The 21,808-nt window shown below is 41.9% G+C and overlaps 1 protein-coding gene across 3 annotated transcripts in view; it reads right to left on the reverse strand.

Annotated features, from left to right (window-relative positions):
* The window catches only part of taok3a (TAO kinase 3a), a 98,097-nt gene that overhangs the window by 42,417 nt on the left and 33,872 nt on the right, over positions 1 to 21,808 (reverse strand). For all 3 annotated transcript variants that reach the window (XM_049578487.1, XM_049578488.1, XM_049578489.1), the window contains 5 exons: positions 19,995 to 20,114; positions 7,184 to 7,420; positions 2,367 to 2,438; positions 1,416 to 1,517; positions 166 to 211 (listed from right to left, as the gene is read on the reverse strand). In XM_049578487.1, coding sequence (XP_049434444.1) covers positions 166 to 211; positions 1,416 to 1,517; positions 2,367 to 2,438; positions 7,184 to 7,315 — 352 coding nt within the window. In that variant the 5' untranslated portion in view covers positions 7,316 to 7,420; positions 19,995 to 20,114. The remainder of the gene's footprint in view (positions 1 to 165; positions 212 to 1,415; positions 1,518 to 2,366; positions 2,439 to 7,183; positions 7,421 to 19,994; positions 20,115 to 21,808) is intronic.

The raw sequence follows: 21,808 nt of genomic DNA on the forward strand, positions 1-21,808 counted from the left end.
CATGTGAGTGACAGGCGTCAAAATGCTTCAAAAAACACTTTCAGTGGGGATCCCCCCCTTAGTTTTGAGACTGCACACTGACTTCCTGTAAAAATGTTGCCACCACCACTCTGACACAGACAATAATAAACTGTTTTGTTATTGCAATAGTTTAAACACACTTACCCTCTAATAGATCTGATGCGGAGCCCAGGCAGTACTCCATCACCAGCTGAAACGGAACACAGTTACAGCTGAGTCATTCACATGGTGTGCACTGCATCATTAAATATCCTCAAACAAAGCTTCAGGGGAAGTTTGGGAGAACTTCTGAGGTTGTTCTCTACTGCAAACTGCTCACATTATATCATGATAACAACATAATGCAGATAAACAGCAGTGGGTGGTGGGAAAACTACAACAGTGTATTAGGGCCACTGTAAGCAAAAATGAAAATAATAACATGGAGCCAGGGGAGGGGGTTATATTCCAATAAAAAACTCACAGTGTCTGAGATTTAAAGTCATAAAGTTATGAGAGAAAACGAAAAAACTTGAATATTCTCTTTGGTTCTCTGCTAGAAAGTCAGGTGACGTAGGTTAAAGAGCAGCAAAGTACACACAGGGAGGAAGTCACGGTGGACGAAAAGGTCAAGCACAGAACGACGAGCATTTGTGTCCTGTTTGACTTAACATCTGCAATTATTTTTAGACTGAGTTGACTTTCTATTTTCAGTTTTTAGGATTTGCATAAACTTTGTGTTAACGTCATATTTTGACCTTGCACTACAAGGAGGGACGTCCAGCTAATTGCCAGGAAACGTCCCGCACATTGGGACAACTTTCAGTTTGCTGGGATCCCCTGTTTACCTGCAGCGTTTTTGGTCTGAGGTTGATCTAATCTTTGCAAAGTAAAGCAATGTGGTTCCTTGACAATAAATCTATGACTTTATGACCCCGTTAAAGGTTTTTTTGGGGGAAGTTTGAGGGATGTCGTATGCTGTAAAGCCCTTTGAGGCAAATTGTGATTTGTGATATTGGGCTTAACAAATAAAATTTAATTGAAATGAACTGACTTTGCCATCTGAAAATATTTGACTTTTTTAACTTGTAAATTTGGGATTTTTCCCCCATTAATTAACCACTTAAATTTCTGAGAACAGGTAAGAGTTTTTTTTCTCTTAAATTTACAGCTTTAATCTCAGAAAGTCTCCCACCCCTTCCCTGGCTCTATTTTTTTTAAATGTATTTATATATTTTTACTCTACAATGGCCCTCACATGCTGTTGTAGACAGTCAGTAGGAGACAAAAAGAAATAAAAAGGAAAAGAATCAGACACAGAGGACGGGAAGAAAAAAGATAAACTAACAATGCAGCGAGACTGAAACAAAGAGGGGAACTGGGACAAAAGGAAATGTGGAGAGGGATCCACTAACCCAGGCAGTGTTGTCTTTCAAGTAGCAGCCTTTGTACTCAATTGTGTTTGGGTGTCGCAGCTGTCCCAAAAACTTGACCTCCTTAATGATGTCCTGCCACTTCTGCCGAGAACAAATTAACAGACACAGATGGTTACATGCTACAGGTGCAGTCACGATAACACTTAAGTAGGCATTGCTATGACTCTGATTGCAATGGTGTGGCTGGCCTCGCTGTGGTAACCACTTGAGCAGGTATTATGAACTTTATACATGTTACCAAGGTTTTTAATAGCACTGAAGATAAAAAACAAAAAACTGAAAGCTAGCTTCCGCTTACCAGAAAGTTATTATAGCAACTGAAACCTCAGCTAGTTAGGAGCAGTCTGACAATGTCATGCAGCAGCCCTCACAGAAAACCATCACTCAGAGGTTTATAAAAAGACGAAAGTTTACTAAACCACAGAGATGTGGCCTCGAGTTCAGCTGAAGCGTAAGCTGTGATCACACACTGTAGAACGCCTTCTGAAATACTCTTGTGCCTAAACTTCTTCAGCGGTTTGCTTGAGGGAGGCACATTTTTGTTCCAAACTTGGTGGTGAGTAATTATTTTTAATTATTTTCACATTCTTTTTGTTCCTTTAGGGTAACTAACCACTACAAATGAGACATCTCACAGTCGCAAAAGCCAGTGTCAAGCTTTGGGTGAATATAATTAGAGAGTGACTTTTCTGCATTTTGAGCTCTTGCTCTCATTGTGACTGGATTTGTGCCAAAGCAAGAGAGCTAAATATCATCCGACTGTGGGCTGACCACATGTCCACTTGACCTTGAGATGTGGGTCAGAGACACAGCCACCAAACTGTGGCGATGCCTTTGCAGCGACACCTTGGATTTGAAGGCAAAGTTTGGCATATCTATGTGCTCGTGTGTGTGTGTGTGTGTGTGTGTGTGTGAGACAGTCTTTCTTACTTCGGTAGTCTGCTTGCCATTATAGGACATCTTTTTGATGGCCACCACCTCGTTGGAGTAGGAGTTACGCGCCTGCAGAAGAAAACAGAGAGATCAGATTCTAGTGAAGTCTCGCAAGGACATACACAGTAATCCTCTCAAAAGACAGGACAGGAATTTTTTAAGTTTTTGTTTTGTTTCCCTGCCCATAACACTCACAATCTGGCATCAATAAAACACATTCACACAATATACTGTCAAGAGGTAACACCCTGAGAAAAACTTTCATTACAGTTCATTAAAGTCTTTTCATTGTTGTGAGATATTAAGTTATTGGGGAATTTCTTGTGGCTTTCTATTAAAAATATTAAAGGAGCAGTGTGTAGGTTTTTGTAAGGGATTGCAAATCGCAACTAACTGAAACTCCCATGTGCCAAGCGTGAACTACTGGTTAGAATTACTTCAGTGTTCATTGTTCAGGAGGTTTTTCTGTGCGTCAAATTCGCCACAGAGGTCTCCTCCTCTCCAAAACAAACAGACCAGGAGATAAGAACCAGTAAAAGCACTGACTAAAGCAGTTTCACGGAACAAATCAATGTTTCTCCAATGCCGTTTGGCCCGTCAGAGGGTTTGCAGACTGTGGTGGCTGCACAAAACACCCCTATCTAGAGCCAGTGTTTGGTTTGTCTGTTCTGGGTGACTGAAGAAACATGGTGGTGCAACAGATGCCATGGATGAGGATCTGCTCCCTATGTAGATATAAATGGCTCATTTTAAAGTAGCAAAAACACAACAATTCTTATTTTCTGGTGCTTATACACTGAAGAAAACACACTTATTATATCACACTTAACTTCTGCCAATATATCCCCCTAAATCCTGCACATTGGTAACCTGGAAATCCAGATGCCCCGCCCCTAGCGAATTTGAATTTGCACTGCATGAGGATCTGGCCCCGACGAGCAGAGCACGGTGAATCGCCATCGGACCAATCAGATCAGTCTATCTGACAGAGGCGGGCTCTGGGTGGGCGTAACATGATGAAGACAGCGCTGCGCCGTAGAGTCGAAAAGTAAACAGCCAAGATGTCAGCTGCCAAAGGACCGCGTCCATTCAATTTAGTTTTGGAAGAAACGCTAAGCCAACTACACTTATCTTTTTCCTTGAGAGAGGAACAGAAGACTGCCCTAGAAGCCTTCGCTTCCAGGAAGGATGTTTTTGATGTTTTGCCGACGGGATACGGCAAAAGCATAATATATCAGTTAGCCCCAGTGGTTGGCAAACAAATGGGGCTAACTGCAATGAATACGTCACCTTGTTTTTTGCTCTGATTGGCTATCATGCTATCCAATTGTGTGCAGCGACATTTAATATGCCTCAGTTAGTGCTTTTGTCTTTCTGTAAAATGGTCTCAAGTGTTCATCCAAAGGTTCAAAGGTTCATCCAATCAAATGAGACTTTACTGGTTATATAAAAACTGCACGTAGCCATTTGTAGGTTGTAGTGACAGAGTGGTATGGAGATGGAGAGATAGGAGGAGATGTGCGTTTGGATATCATGGGGCAACACCTTTGTTTTCATTTCTAGTATAATGTGGCAGAGGTCTCATTCATTGATCTCTCCCTTGTCCTCTTGAACTAACTGCAAGGCAGGTGTGTTTGGCGGCAACAGTCCATTCAGCAGCGAACTCCATGGTAAGTTGATATGGCACTAGACTTTAAGCTCGCCCACTCTTTAGCAGTCCAATCAAATGTGAAGGATTTGATTTGTACAACACTCAAATATTCCATTTCATTGGCAAACACATCACAGAACAGAAGCTAAAGACGCTCTAACTTTAGTTTCATAGGGACTTTAATAATATTGCCATCCATTATCGGTTCATACACCAGCCTCTGCTTATGGGTGCACAGAGGAGGCGTTAAAGTTGTTGAGAAAAACATTAATAAACATTTATATTTATATATTTATTAATGCTAAATATGGGGGTTAAAGTAAAGTGTCACCCACTCATGTAATGTCTTCAGGGTGATCCAGATGTGAGCTGGATAAATTGAGCACATGCAAAACACTATAATGCCTGCGCAAAGCAGTACAGCAGAGTGATACGGCAGTAACAGATTCTCTCATTTGAATTTAAACAAATTTCCGCCTGATCAAAGCACTCAACAACGTGATTAGGAGAAGCCTGCAGGTAAGTGATGTGCGGTTGTTCAGCAGCTCCTGTTAGTGTTTGAGTTGTCTGCGCACATCCGCACGCCCATGCTAAACCCGTGGTGTTAACCTCAAAGGCATTTGGCCTTAGGAACAGCTACGCCGCAGCTCAGCCTAAGCCCTTATCTCGGCTTCATCCCACTTACAAATGAATGGGAATTTCATGTTGAGAATCAAATGGAATTACAGTAACAGCAGGCAACAGAGTATTCCCACTTGATTTTTTTTTTCAGATCCATTTGATCCTCATGATTGCCTGTCAGTTCATGTATAATAGCCGTTCCCTCTGGTGTAGTGTATAGATGGTTGGCTATGGAGAGGAAAAAAATATCATGTAATGGTGAAAAAGTGAAATACATTCAGGCTAATTGTGAATGCAGAAGAAAAGGGGGGGTTGTATGAATAATTACGACAGGCTAATTCATTCAACATGCACTATAGCGGTGTGTGGGGATAATGGGCTTGCACACCCAGCAGGGGGAATTCCCCTTGTTCTTTTCTATAATGGAGTTAATCTTAACATGCATACACTGTGGATGCACATACAGCTGCATAAATTTCTTTGACAATGCATGCATACTGGGTAATAATCTACAGAATATGCACGCAATTACACGGGCAGCTACTGAACTTTTCCCCTCTGTCATGCACCTAACCTGCAGCTATATCTTACAGCATTGCAGACTTCTGAAATATGAGACACTACTTATATTACTGTTGTTAGCAGCTAATTTCAGTATTTAAACTTTAAAGGAAAATGTCTTTAACTACTTTCACTAAAGCTGCTCTGGCTAACTGCTAAAGCTAGCAGTGCACCAGTTGTAATGCAGACAGCAAAAGTGTGTCAGTGAGCACAGCGCTGGCATCAGGGCAGGATTTAGACGCACACTGGAGCCTGTTAGCCAGACGGACATGGGCACCAGGGTTACTAGTGATGTATTGGGGCTGTGTGTGTGTGTGTGTGTGTGTGTGTGTGTGTGTATGTGTGTGTAGATGACATGGGATAGAAGAGGATGGTAAAACCCTGCCAGCCAAGAAAATCCTGCCCCACTATCGACAGCTTCTGTTTTTCTATACCAAGAAAACAGCTGTCTTAGGAGGGAGGGAGGAGGCTTATCGCCCCCAGCCCTGCATCTGGAGGACAGGAGAGGAGAGGAGAGGAGAGGAGAGGAGAGGAGAGGAGAGGAGATATAAAGAGAGAGAGCAGAGAAATGCCGTATGCTTTCAACCCCCCTCCATGCAGCTTTAGAATCAAAGGCTTGATGAGTAATTAGTGATGATGAGATTAATAAGAAAAGCTACAGAGAAAGCACTGAGAGGGAATCTGTCTCCACTTAATTGCATTCAAAGAGCCATAACGTCGCGGGCTACACTTACAACACGTGTACAAATCAATGAATCGATAAATGAATATGTGGGGTAACTCGTTCATGAATAAATCAAAGCGATGCTCGTGTATTAATAATCTCCACGTAGTAAAGGGCCAAGAGTGCCTGCTTAATGGTAGTATGAAGTGTCTCAAGTGGTCAAGCACCTCATTCACATCCTGTCTTTCACTCTGAGCTATGAAACTCAAGCCAGTAAATTCCTTTTACTCCAACAAGGCAATAACTTACAGATCCAGTCATATTGAATCAATAAACTTGGAAACTTTATCTGAACAGACTTGGAATGTCTTCAAATGGTGCTGAATATGACTGAGTGAGATTTGACACAAAAATATATGTTCAATACAGAAGTAACTACCTGACAAAAATTATTGTTACTTCAAGACTGTCATCTGAAACATCCTGATAATATGGTCACACTTTGGAGAGCTTCTTTTCATTTCATATACAATGCCTTTGTTTAAATATTTCAACAGAAGACATTTATGAAGCGATTAAATTCCAGTGTAGACGAAGTCCTGCAATGTGTGTTCAAAACTCTCCAAGGATAACTGTGGTATTTTTAACCTGGACCCGATTTTCCCATGTTTTTGTGTCTGAGTGAGTCACTAATCAGAACGAATTTACATCCACTGAAAGTGAAAGTTTATTCTATGTATTTTGAGAATATTATGGAAAGGATCACTACAGAGATAGACCTTTTTGTTAAAGAGAAAGATCCATTTTGTTTAACCAGAAACAGCCCTGAAATCTGCACCACCAATTCCACCAGACTCCATTTAAATAAACAGTATTTTTAGTTTTTAAAGAGCCAGCATATGTTCACATCTAACTGAGTGAATTAAGAGTTTATTTCCACCAAAGAAGAGTTGGTGACTGTTGAAATAGTGGAAAGACAGCAAAACATCTTCAGTGAGTTTTATTTTGCTTCTGTCAACTTTGAATAAAGTGTGTTTTACGTTGATAAAGTTACTCTTTATTTAAATGGACGCTGATGGGTTCTCTGTAGGGATCCTTTCCATAATGTAGTCAAACACCTGTAACAACAATCTGAGCCTGTCAGAGGCAAAAACAAGCACTTTTACTGGATGTTAACTGATGGTTTAAACATGCCTAGAGTGGTTACATTGCAGCCTATTGCACAGCTGCTGGCTGTAGTGATCCACGTTAAGAAACACTGCTTTGAAGAGCCTTCATGGCTTGTGAAAGTACACAGAATCGTGAACTGAAACTTACAAAGTAGACGGCCCCAAAGCTGCCATGTCCAATCTCGTGTAGGTCACAGAAGACGTCCTCGGGGTCATCTTTGAAGAAGAGGTCGGCCAGCTCGGGGTCCTTCGGCACTCCTTTCCGTGTGGACGACGGCATTATGGGCTGGACATGAGCTAGGCGCCGGGGACGACGCTCACGTACACACTACTGCTGCTGCCGCCACCAGATGTCCACAACGTGCCCGGCATTGGCCAGCTAGACCTGGGAGACAGAGCGGACAGGACTGTGACATTTGTTTCCTTCAGGCTTTCCTCTCGAATTTAATACTCAGCTGCTGACATAAAACTTAACTTCCTGTGTGTAACAGAAGTTTTACCTGCCTCGTGTATGCGAATATCAAACTTTTATGAACAGTGAATTGCAGTAAATTGCTATTAATATAATCAGTGTTTTATTATTGCTACATGATTAAATTACATCTATACAAACACTTATGTTTGTCATGAATACTTGGGATCATCCAGACACTGTTACTTTACAGTCCCTTCCAAGAATATCCACGTGTGTGTGTGTGTGCATGTGCGCTTGTCTTTCTATTGTGTGTTTGCATTTGTGTGTCTCATGGACAGTTGATAGGTGATAAGACAGGAAAAAGGGCAGTCATATGACAACGGCTAGCTGTCTAGTCCTGCTGTTCATCCAACTCACAGTCACACTTGCTCACGTAAACATGCACGCACACACACAAGCACACACGAACACACACACACACACATATAACACCCTTGACAGCTGAAGCTGAGTCACTGATGCATCATTTCCACACATGCACACAGTGTAACAGTTGCCTGTGTGCGTGCAGACACACACACTGACGCTAAATGTTTTGTATCACAAAGCTGCAGCCGGGCCGTCAAGCGTGTACGCATCCTGGACACCCTGCTCCAGTTAGCTTCGCTGCACATGCATCACACACACATGCACATAGTCACACGCTATCTCTCTCATCCCAGTTTCTCCCTGTGTCTCTCTACCACTCTCTCTTTTTATGTCTACCATGAAATCTCTGTGCACATCGGCCAGATGCAGCAAGCAAATCTGGCTCCAAAGGCCAGCCCCACACAGAGCGAGCTGACATACAGGCAGAGGCAGCAAGACACACAGGCGCACAGGCCAAGACACTAAGTATCAGCATCATCCTAATCCCCTGCTCTTAAAGGGATCTAAGCCATCACACCCACTCCAAAAATATCAGTCTTAAAGGCAAAGTCCTGTGCCCTCTGTTCCACGGCACCACATGTATACAGATGGCAGCCTCGAAGCTTTGGGGGAACTTCTTTAGGTATGGGATTCTAGGGCTGGACTATTTCACTGAGAAACTTAAACAATGACCCGATATTTATTTTCTGGTCTATTTTGCTATAAATATCTGCATATTTTGTTATATTTGGTAAATTCCAACCAATTATATCTTCTCAGTGTTTTCTTTTTTAAACAAAATAACAAACTTTACCCAGAAGTTGTAAAATACAAGGCGTGCACAACACCAAAGGTCTCAAGTGTGACCTCAAGTTTGAGCATCATCATACTCTCAAAAACACTAGCTCAAGGAAGCTCAAAGTGATTCTCCCAATGCTTAAGGCCTAAAACAGTGGTCATCAACTACATTTCCAAGGCCAGAATATTTTTAAGGCGATGCTGTGGGGGACAGATTTAAAAAAAAAAGGACAGAACAGAATTTATTTAGACCTAATTATCCTACATTTGTTTATTAATTTATTAAATATTTCCTAATATAAAATGAAGTGTTAAATGAGAGCCATGAGTTTGTGCCCAGGCCCAGACCTTTGAATCTCTCCACTCAGCCAGTTGACTGGGATTGGGTGCTGCGGCATGTGTGTGTATATGTGTGTGTTTAAGAGAGAGACAGAGAAGGTGGAAGGTGGACTATTGCACGCAATTAGGGTTTATGTTAGCCAGCACATGCCAGCTTTTCTACCAATATCGTGTAGTTGTCCGGCAGACGAAAACATCAAGGGCCAGGATGTCCAGTGGGAAATATACCGAATATATTAATTAATTAATTAATTATTAGGATATTAATTGGGCTAATATTGTGTGACCTACAAGAATTGCTGCAGAGACAACTTAAGTATAAACTTTTATTATGCAGACCAGATTTTAAGATTCTAATTATAGATGGATCTGTTTATCCACAAAAGCTACAGTATACAAAGTGCACTAAGACGGTGACTGCCATGGATGTGGCGTATACTCTGATAACATCCCCGGCCACGTTCTCAAGGAAGGCCTTCAACACACGGTGGGGCGCCTCATTGAGTTAATAGTAGGCTTGGTGATTTCCTGGATGTGTTCACGGTGGTGTTTGGTGCACTGGGTACTTTTCCTACTTCGATTAGTCACTCTGTCCAATAGGACGCTTCTTCATTTAGCTTATTTTCAAGTTTTTTAAGTGTTCTCTTACAGTTTAAATGTAGGCTTTTATATGACTTTTAATATGTTATTCTATATGGCAGTAATTCTGGACTATTATTGCTGTCAAAAAAAAGTCTAACTAGAACCCTGCAGGCAGTGTACCTGTAAGTTAGGCTATTAATAAGTTCCTAGGAATGCTGCTTTGTCACTTTTGACACATCACTACTCCCTTATAATAAGATGGATTTATAACGCACATATTTGGGGCTGGTAAACCATTGCTAAACAAACTATTTTCATCTCAATTGTTTTTGGGGCTGCTTCAATATAGGAAGAAAAAAATGCTAGATATTCAAGATACCACAACGCATTTTTTCCTCTTCACATTTTCTGGATTGTTTAATATTCGGGAAGCTTGGCGTCCTGTATATGTCCCGTGGGTGGTCAGTTGACAATCACCAGCCTGCACCAAGAGATGCTGGTTATTTGCTATCCTGTACCGTTATGAGGAAATCATCAGTGATCATTTGCCTCGTAACTTTGTACTGGCAGTGTGGGGGTGATGAGCATCAGGTTGTGACTATATCACCAGGGATTTATTCCTTTTCATATCAGCTAACCCTCCAGCAGCAGTTGAGAGCAGTATGTTGGCCAAGTAAACGTCAACGAGGTCTCCTGAGGCACCACGCCAACCTGCCACCATCTACAAAGCTGCAATAACGTAACATCTCAGCCTTGGGAATGGCAGCCTGCTGTGCTGTAGCCTGACTAAAGTGAATTTCATGGCTGTGATTTCGTTCTAAGATTGCCACAGAACATGCTTGGAAACCACCACATGTTGCCACATAAACAGACATGGGTTCAGTTTACGCGCTTACATAATGTGAAAGATCGCATATACAGGCTTACATGCTTATTGCCTCGAGGCATATCTTGGTCACTGTGGCATGTAGCCTTCAGTTGTGAAGGCTCCACGCCTGGGATGGAGGTGTGGAGAATGATGAATGAACTGTAGCGTACAGCAGAGCAATGTTAATCTATGCTATGCAGCCTGTGGGTTACACATATGCTATTCATGGGTACCAGCAGGACAATCAAACACACTTAATGGCTACACTGCTATTAAGTATTCCTCTCTGTGCTTGTTAGGGTTTCATTACAAGCTTTGCATAATTCTAGTTCTTCATCTATGTGGTCAATGGACTCTTTTAGCAGTGAAAGCTGTAAATTAGCCATCAGTGCTCTGTTGTTTACATAGTCCTAACACAATTATGTACTTACTCAACAAATTTGGCCTTGCAAGAAAACCATGCCGTGTCTCTGTTTGTTTGGGTGTGTGTGTTTTTGCCTACGTCTCTGTGTATTTGTGTGTATTCCACTAAGTGTTAGCGCTATCTGTTTACCTACAATACGAACATGTGTGTCCAAGTGTGTTAGTGAAACTGTGTAGTCTATGTCTGTGTGTCTCCTGGTTGCATCAGCCCTGTCTGTCTCTCATCTCTCCTGCTTGAGCTCTTCAGATAACTACTGAAATAAAGCCCAACACAACCCCCACCTCACGACCCCTCTCCCTGTCAAAAACACACTGCACAGTGAGACTACGCTGCTTCTTTAACTGATAAGAAATGAGACAAGAAGGAAAGGGTTACAAAATAATACAGAAAAACAAATATTGGGGTGAGAGGGAATGAGGAAACTGACCGACAGTTAAGAGTCACGGAGCAGTTTTACCCCATGTGAAGGAGCTTTGAAAGCAGATCTAAGTCACAATGATGGAAGGAGTCGGCTGATGAGTAAAAGACAGATAAAAATGGAGCAAATGAACTCTGATGTCATGTGATCACTCTGGAGACTCTGCACACCTCCCTCTCACCCTCTTTTCCACTCTTCCTCCTCTAAGATGTGTGAAGTGATGCAACGTGGCAACAACAGGTTGTAACACCGGGGGCTTGGTAAAGCTGTCACTAGTCCGGCAAAGCCCAGTGTTTTGGACAGTTCACCATGTGTGTGTGTGTGTGTGGTTACCGTGGATCTATGAATGGTATTGTGCTGAGAGAGAGCTGATTAGGCAAATGGCTTAGACAGATTTAATGCTCAGTGTGCGTGTGTGTGAATTCTTTACTACATGTGCACTACTACACACCGCTGCATGATACTGTGCTTATGTGTAGGTGTGCATAAGTGTGTGTGCAGGAATAGCAAGTGCCTTGAATGCACGCACTGGTGTCTGTGTGAGGAAAGGAAACAGCGGGTGTGTGGGTTACTGTGGGGGTGGGCAATGGCGCTAAAAGATTTGATATATACAATTAACTTTATATCATAAAAACTAATTGTATATAAAAGAGATTATACGGTTTATGCTAATCTGGCCTGGACTACACACACTCTCACACACACACACGCACATCTGAATTAATAAAAGTGTTTTGAAGGACAGTAAAAAGGAGTTTGCACTGAGATTCTTCACAGCTCATATTCAAAAGTTTGGACAATTTTTTTCCTCAGAAATTTCAAACATAACCACAAATATTTTCTGAAGTTTTCTCCTACATTTTATTTTAGCAGCAACAGGAGAAATAAATATCAAAAGTGACTCAACAGAGACCAGCTAATGTCTCATATTTCACAAAGGACAGTAGGATCGCTTTTTAAGTCAGTAAATGCAATCTAATTGACATAAGATCTGATGAACTTATTCTGGGGCTCCTCCGATGGCTGTATCTGTATATGCACATATGCTGTGGGCCAAAGTTCAACATGCATACACAAGAAACACACAAGCAGAAACACACAAACAAATACTGCACACCCTCCCACCCCCAGGCCCCCTGTTGGTTGCTGTTATGACTAATTGATGCACCAACATGTTGTTGCAGGACCAAGTCCATCAGGCTGGTGGATGTGGGCCTTTACCATGTGCTGAAACAGACAGATTTAAATGGGACATCACATTATCTACTCTCGTCCAGTTATATGCAAGAATAAGAAACATACACTATGTAATGGTTTCATGTTGGATTCATCTGAGGATCTAAAAAAGCATGGACGGTTGAATTTGCATTAATTCTTACAAGTGCAAAATCACAGGAATTAGGGGTGCATTTCATCATGTTAACGTCTCCTTGCTTCCCTCACTTGTCTCCATTCCTCGCATCTTAGTCCCACTCATGGGAGATGTGAGTAGAGGAGGCGACAGAGTAGCCGAACCTGCCAAATGAGAAATCCTTGGTTTCATAGTGTCAGTGTTGCGTCAGCAATGCCAGTTACATATGACGTGCTGCACAGCTGTATCACCTGTCGAACTGACTGGTACAAATGTCCACAGAACCACTTACTGGGGGACAGTTTCAAAACCTTACTTGAATAAATAGATAGGATCATCTCTCAAAGGCCTTGATTTTATTCATTTATTTGTCACATGGAAATATACAAGATACAACTCCAGTGAAACGTGATCCCATTAGCTCCTTTAACTTGTGCACTGTATTTTAGCCAGTTTTTGCATCTTCTTATGTTGCTGACTGCTACTTTACAACTGTCCATGTTTCCAGATGGTTCTGGTAATCCGTGCTTTCTGGCTGTGGAATGATTTACCTGTCTGCATATCCCGACCTCAACAAGATGGCCACCTCTGAACCGTATACAGCAGTGATCCACAGCAGGAACAGGACAGCACCTCACAATCCCACTGCCACACCAGTCCTTACTCATTGTAAAGCATACTCCTTGTTTCCTTCTCTCACCAGAATCCTCTGCGCTGTCGGATCGGCATATAGAATAAGAGTCATCCTGACCTGGATTTAGTCAAGTTTGAGTGAATCAAAGGATGTTACAACTCCTGATATCCTGCTGGTAACTGAGGTCGTCTACATTATTTTCAAACCCCTGCACAATGGCTAGCAGGATGCTAGTTTAGCTGGTGCTATCTTCTCCATCTTCTCCTCCATGTTTACATTTGAAAACATCAAAGCTAGAAGTCGGCAGGAGGAGAGTTTACAGACTGGTGAGTTGATTTCCTCATCCCGATGGGTAACTCACCGCCACATGCCACCACCATCCCAAAACAACCACAAAAAGCACCACCAACATTTGCAAAATAGACAGAAGAGCCTACATTTTGCACAAATTCAGCAGACCCAAGAGAAAGGCAACTGGAAATGTCCACGTCTACATCATCAATCATTCCAATATGTAAAATGTTTAACATATTTATTATTTGTTATGATCACTTAGGCTGTTTATTTGGTTGCATTATTGTTATCTGCAAAATAATACACCACATAGCTGCCTAAGAATGTGTGCATGCCGACTGTATTGTAAAATAAAAAACGAATTGCTGCTGTGTGCAATGCCACAGCACTTATTTCATATATTCTAAAGTGTTAGATTTATCTCACAGGAGGTAACAATGCATTATAATTCATCCCACCACAGGGCTGACACATACAAGACAAGAAAAAGAGAGAACAATATCAGATGATGATACTGTATATTTGCCTTTGTGGACGATATGGATGCATGAAAGCGTCCCTTCACCGAGATGTGTCAGATTGAGTTTGATCGAAAACAACTTTGCAGAAACACCAAGTTCCTTCTGTGTCCTTCTTGTTTCTTAACTCCTTCAGCTCCATAACACTCTGCTCTCATTTCTCTTTGATCATTTTGTTTTAAAAAGAAAAGCTTTGACAAGGAAGAAAATGTGATTTTCTTATCATTCGTTTCGCACTCAGTCTCCTAAACTCTTGAGAGTGCAAGTGAAGTGCATTCTTCTCAATTTGATTGTGCACGACAACATATATTGCGGTATTACACCAGTGAGAGCACACCAGTGTCCATATGTGTGTGTCAGTTTATGTGGTTGTGTGTGTGTGTGTGCGTGTATAGCCAGAGGGGTTTAGCGGCTTACTGGCCCCCCTACCGGCTTTAGGCAGGAACAGGAATTAGGCAGACTGTGGGAATTCTTACTGGGATTAAAATCACCAGCTCTAATCAGAAACGGAAAAAAAAGAACTGGTAAATCCGCCAAATTGTGCGTTGAGACGTGAGGGCAGTATGTGTATAAGAGAGAGAATAAGAATTACGTAATGACTCAGTTCTCCTATCATGGCATTATAGAGAGCAGGCTTAGAGCTCTGGAGTTGTGTGTGTTTGTGCGTGAAAGTGCACGTGTATGTATAAGTGATCAAGGAGGCATGGATCATACACACACTCAAAGAAAAAAATAAAAATCACTGCACTTGAATAATCCTGTCTAATAAAAACTTGAAGACTACGAGGAGATAGAGCCTTACATCTCACCAGAGTGCAAGGTCCCTGGAGAGTACTGCATGCGTGTGTGTGACGTGTACCTGCGTGTGTGTGCATGCCTCCTGCATGACATTAAATGGGTCAACCTCGTTATGAATAATATAGAAGCGTATTTAAATGCACAATGCCGGGTGGTATGGTAATGACAAGCCAATTCAAAGGGCTAAATGGGATGTTTCTTAACAATGGAAAATCAAAAGTGGCTGCTCCTCCTGTGAATCAATACACATAACCATGCACTGATAGGGCAACAAACAAAAGCTTAATTCAAATTCAATCCTCCAGACTAGACTCTTGTGGACTTCAGTCATATGTGGCATAATGCGCTCACCATCACTATGTCAAGTTTGAGTATGTGTGCAACATAAAAAAAAATCGAGATATACAGAAAAATGGTAAATGGACCTTCTATAGTGCCTCTCTAGTCTTCCAACGACTCAAAGCGCTTCCACACTTAGGGCCCGTCCCATTTCTACCCCTTAAATCTTCCACTTCTTGGTATTGAGTGCCCTTGTTTGCGACATAACCCTTGATGAGGGAAGTGAGAAATATTAGGGTGGAGATCTTTCCCTAAGAAATGGGACACCACTTCATGCAAATCAGCGTGGCCGTCACACATAGTAGTGACGCAATGAAAATGCCGGCTGCAGCGCTTGTGTTGTGGCGTGTGCTATGTTTATACTTCTCCATCTGAGGAATCGGTGGAGAAGAAATGCTGAAAACAGGAGGCGCCCACAACGTCTTCTAGCTCTGATCGATTTTGTCAAGTCAATTTGTTTAAATATTTTGACACTGTGTTCAACCGAGTTGCTGATGAGTTTATGCTAGTCCAAACATCAGTTGTTTGTATAGCCTACATTCCAATCGTACAGTAACAAATTGTTTTCCAAAACTTGACGAAGTTGCTGACTTCGCAAGGTGTCCTGGGAAATTTCATCTTCCACTTCGTTGAAAGTGTGTGTCAGGGCTCCCTTGGGATCTAGGGCGGGTTTTAAGTGTTGGAAACCACTTCCACTACCTCAATTCTGTTTTGGGACACCACTAGCCTAAACGTGAACGCACACAACCAAGTGCAAGTGAGTAGTTCTAGGGGAAGTGTGGGTATTGGGACAGGCCCTATGTCTCACTCACCCATTCACACACTGGTGGCAGAGGCAACCATACAAGGTGCCACTTGATAATCATCTTAAACACACTCAAGCAATTTGGGGTTCGCTATCTTGCCCAAGGATACCTCGAAGTACTGCCTGGATGAGTCAAGGATCAAACCACCGATCTTGCAATTAGTGGATGACCCACTCTACCTTCTGAGCCACAGCTGCTGCAATATATTTGAGCAGCTGAGAATCACACTGCTTTTATCGTTCTCTTAGGAAACGCTAAGATGAAGATCCTAAGGCCATCTACGATTAGTCATCAGCAGAATTTCCTATACAGAGAGCAAAGACGCCAAACCTTGCAACATTTGTACCTTGGGCAGATTTCACAGTGCCAGTTTTGCCATTACTGACAGTACAGCTGACAGGACAGGAAAGGTGGGAGAGAGGGGGAATGACTCGCAGCAGAGGGCCACAGGTTGGATTCGAACCCAGGGCACTGCACAGCCTAGCTAGAGGTCGCCCCACCAGTGACTTTTCTTAACATACTAACAACTAGAAGAGTGAAAATTTCCTTCTATATGAGTTACCAGAATTGTAAAACGCTCCATTCAAATCACACCATGACCTTAACAAGAACATGATGGCAAGCTGTCAACAGTCAGACAAGACTTCCATGATTCTGAATAGGCGGATGCTGCACAATGTCTTTCCACCGACCTTCGTACAGTATCACTTATCATACGCAGAGGGCATAACACTTGTAGGTGGCTGCATATTTTTAATGGTGTAATAACTGATTTTGCATTTAAGGGTTTTAATTTCTAACACTTAAAATGGTTTTGTTTTGTTTTTTTGTAGTTGTTCCAGAAGTGGACCTAATTAAGTGGAACTGTACACTCACGCAGGTTTTTTATTTAACCTGACTGAGTGAACTTTACAGTTTGCTTACAGTTGCAGAGAGAGGTGAAGTCCCTCCCCTTGTAGTGGACCATCATGGGCGACATCATAATTTTCTCTCTCACTGACAATGCCTGTGTGTTTCGTACCCAGATTAACTCACACAAGAAACTGGTGAGGCTCGTTCTTTTGCTTCCCATGTGATAAAGAAACCAGAAGTTGCTTGATAAAACACATCAGGGAAGATGAGGTTACATTTGTGCACGGAGCATAGCTAAGTTACAAAGCTAGCTGGTGTACAGTAGGTGACGTAGATGGGAGATGCAAATGAGAGTTTAACACAAAACTTTAACAGTACTATGACAAACAATGTGCAACTTTCTTGACTTGCAAAATTCAGTTTTAAATTGGCAAACATCATATGGGTAATTCACGGTGCTATTCAAATTAGATCAAACAATCATTTGTCGCTTCATCAGGGTCCGACGTTAAGGTTTTTTCCTACTTGCCCTGCCGGGCAAGTACTTCTCAAATCTACTTGCCCCATCTAAATTCTTACTTGCCCTGCCTAAGAGGTTCTTTTTCTGGCTGTGCGGTGCATATTTTCGCTCATGAGTTATATCTTACGTCAGCAGAGACGCTCAGCCAATGGAGGCAGCAGCACATAAAAAAGCAGCACACTGCAACTGGCCCCTCTGAGGACAGAAACAGGAGAGGAAATACACGATTACAGGCCTGGAGTTAAGATATTTTTAGGGCAAGGCCACTTTGGCCTTTGATAAATACAAATTTATTGGGGCATCACAGCCAAAATGTGGGGCACCAAGGACAAAACCAATGGCGCAATAACAATATGTGCTAACTACACTGAATGAAGACAAAACAATATATGTGTTGAAAAACAGTATTTATTCTTTTGTTATCTCCTAGTTATTAAGAAATTATTATTAGAAGAAGATTCTTTATTGTCCTTTCTCAGCACATTACATACATTGAAACAAAATTTGACCTCTGCATTTGACCCATCCTACTGTATACACTGGGAGCAGTGGGCAGCCGTAGTTTAGCGTCCGGGGACCAACTCCAGTTCTTTTGCCAATGCCAGTGGTCAGGGTCACTGACAGGAGTATTCACCAAACATAGCCTACATATCTTTAATTATATAATTATTTATATGTCTCTATTTATATTTTTACATAAATCCCCAATATTTAATTTGCCTTTAATAAAATCCTCTTCCTTCATTTAATTTGACAATGTTTATTGTATTGTATTATATGTATTAATTATCTACAGGATCTTGTATGTTCTTTAATGTGTGTTCAATTTATTAAAAAAAAAAAAAAAACGTTTTGGTGAACCCTGCAGCAAAGTGAACCCTCTTCCTCAGAGAGGATCTTTGCCTCCCAGTTTGTTCCTGGCAGCAGAGCAGAGTGAACCGTCTTTCTTCTCAGAGGATCTTTGTCCCATGAGAGCAGGCGGCATGCTATCCGTGTCCGCATTTAAAACATCTTTCATTGGCGATTTGACAGTCACTAGAAGCACATTATGACCCTTTGTAAAAGTTTCTGTGTGGTACCTGTGTTGTACATGAGCTAACGTTAGCGGCTAAGGACTGAGAGGCTGTCCAGTATGTGTGTGTGTGTGTGTGTCCGAGTCGGTGCTGCTTGCCTGATCGGGCATGTCTGCGCAGGGTCTGCTGGCCTGCCGGCTATTTTTACTTGCACCGGGCATTCGGGCAACTGTTAATGTCGGACCCTGCTTCATGTTGATAACTGTACATAAGCTTTTTTCCGAAATAAGGTCCTAATGGGGGACACCAGAAGGGGACAGACTTCACCTCTCTGTATAAGAATGACAGAAGTTTAAGATATTCTTACATCAAAGGTGTGACTACAGAGAGATGGGGATGTCAATCAAACACATTATGTACACGTCTCCATTGCCCTAAAAGAGGTCTAATCAGGCCCTCAGGTTCACCAGTCTGCAAGTGAGGGGAAGTCCAGTAACCCCAGTTGCTCCACACCCGATCCCTGCGAGCTCATCTCCCACTCAGGGTGTGACTCAGCAGCAAGATTTGCCCAAAGCACTGAATGTACACTTGCACACGCTCCCCTGACTTGCCGCTGAATCCGATGATTTGTGTTGGCTCTCTGTGCGGCGATGACAAGTTGACAGAAGGATCTACATTATTGCCCAATTCAAACCTCAGGCTTCCTTCAATCACTACAGATTTAACAATGCTGGAGCATGAAGACTTTCTGTGAAGAACTAAAGGAAATCGTTTCAAAAATCAAAACCAAGCAGTATTCTTTAAAAAATAAATTTAAAACTACATTTCAGGGTTTGATTGTCCACTACATTCAACTGCGTTATTTAATTTCTCGTCAATAAGAAACACAATGATGATACAACGTCCACAGCACTTCAGAGGAAATGGTCTTTACTAGACTGCAAGAAATGAATGCAGATGTAAATTCCAAAAGCAGCTTCCAGTTTAAATTATACAACAATTTCTCTGCCAACAAGCAAATTGTTATGTTGCAACGATCCACACACACACACACACACACACACACACACACACACACACACACAGACAACTTGAGAAAGCCCTGACACAGTATAGGCCCGAGAAACTTTGCTTACTTCCAGACTCAGCTTTAATACAGTGTGACAGAGGGTTGGTTAGCTGTTATGTACATCAGAGAGCCGGCAGGGCAGCGAGCTTTCATTACGAGGCAAACAAGACCCAGTTTACAGTCGGCTGATGCCTGTGCTGGCTGTCAAACTGCAACATGAAGGGGATTTTGACACAGGCGTACACACACGTACACACAAATGCCTTTACTGTACAAAGAGTGAAACCGAATGAACTGCAGGATGACCTCAATGAGACAAGCAATGAGTCGATCTGTCAGATGCCTGCAACAATCTGCTTACCAGATAAATCACCTCTATGGCCTGTCAGAGATTTTGCTTAGTTAACTTATTTGCATACTGAGAGCTGCAGTAACATTAAAGGCATTGGTTAAAAAAGGAAGAGATGTGACATTGCATGCAACAATACAGCCTCAGAGTTGTGTATAACTTACCTGTGGGAAATGTGTAAAGGGGATGTCAGACTAGCCTCTGTCTCCCTCTCTTTCTCGCTTTAGTTTAAGTCCAAATTTGACTTCTTGCCGACTTTCCTCATGACTGGAATAATACTGCACCTGAGGTACAAGAGAAGAAGAGAAAAAGGGGTTAGATAGTTGGATTAACAGTGCATTTAAGTTACATAAATTAAAAACTGTGGCCATGATTATGTGACTAGAACTGAATGGATGAGTGGATTAATCAATCAAAAGAACTATCAGCAACTATTCTGATAATCGATTACTCATTAAAGTCATTTTTTCAAGCTAAATTGCCACTAACTCCAACTTCTCAAATATGGAGATGCCAATTTTCTGAGTCATCTCTGATAGAAAACATCTGTGGGTTTTGCATAAAACAAGCAATTTGTACCTTGGTTTGCAATATTTACCATTTTCTGACGTTTCACCAAACAATTCTCAGACTATTTGAGAAAATAATAATCATTTGTTGCCGCCCTAAATGTAACTGTTATGTGTCATCTTCTATTTTTAAATATGGGTCTTTTGCAGGCGTCTTTTTTGCACCGATTATGATCTGATGCACTTTGCTGCAGAGTGCAACTTCTGCAAATACAAAGACAAAATGAAGTTTGTCTTCTTTGCATTATTATTATTATTATTATTATTATTATTATTATTATATAACCAAACACACGACCATTGCTGACAAGATAATCAGCTGCTACAAGACATCTGCACTTCAATTTATACATTTTATATCATGTGCCACCGAGTCAGACAGATATTTGCAGGACTGCTTTACAGCACAGAGGGTCGCTGCTTTGCAGTACAAACAGAGGAAAAGCTTTCACATTTCCCCACAATAGCAGATGGTGGAGTGACTCAACAGCCAATGAAAATCTCTTTAATGACTGTCAGTTAATGACTGGCAGTTATTATCCTCTCAACAACACCAGGATCCACAGCAATGATCCCTTCTTTTATGAGGTTCGAGAAAGACGATAATACAACCTCCGCAACAAGGAAATGTGGTTGTGATTCTTGGAAGTATTGCAACAAATACAGGCTTATAATAAAATTTCCATGACCATTTACAATCTTCAACATTGCTCCATCTCAAAAATGCAGTGTAATGTAAAAGTGGGGCGTAGCATAGGTATGGAATCTTTGGGATTCATGACCCTACATGTTGAATCACACTGAATAAGAGAAAAATAATGTGACAAACATATTAGATATAAACTTTATCTAAACATAGCTCCAGTTAGCAAGGAGGGAGAGACAGAAAGTAGGAAGAAAATTAAGAAACGTATGTGATCGTAAACAAAATGCTGCTACACATAGATGCATGCTAGAGCTACGTTATGTCAACCTTCATTTTCCGTAACAGCTGATCCTGCTGGGGGTCGTAGAGGGGCGGAGCCTCTCCCAGCTGACACTGGGCGAGATGCAGGGTACACCCTGGACAGGTCGCCAGACTATTGCATAGATCCAGACAACCATTCAAGCTCACATTCACACCTATGGGCAATTTAGAGTCACCCATGAACCTGCATGTCTTTGGACTGTGGGAGGAAACTGAAGTACCTAGACAAAACCAACGCTGACACGGTGAGAGCATGCAGGCTCCGCACGGGGGGATCCCCCACCCTGGGTTCAACTTCAAACCAAGAACTTTCTTGCTAGGAGGCGAGAGTGCTAACCACTACACCACCATGCGACAGTTATGTCAACAGCTGCAGAAACTAAATTTGCTGTTATGTTCCAATACATGCACAGTTATCCATGAAGATTACTGCAACAAACAA

This window comes from Epinephelus fuscoguttatus, linkage group LG6 (assembly GCF_011397635.1).
Source record: "Epinephelus fuscoguttatus linkage group LG6, E.fuscoguttatus.final_Chr_v1".
Lineage (NCBI taxonomy): Eukaryota > Metazoa > Chordata > Actinopteri > Perciformes > Serranidae > Epinephelus > Epinephelus fuscoguttatus.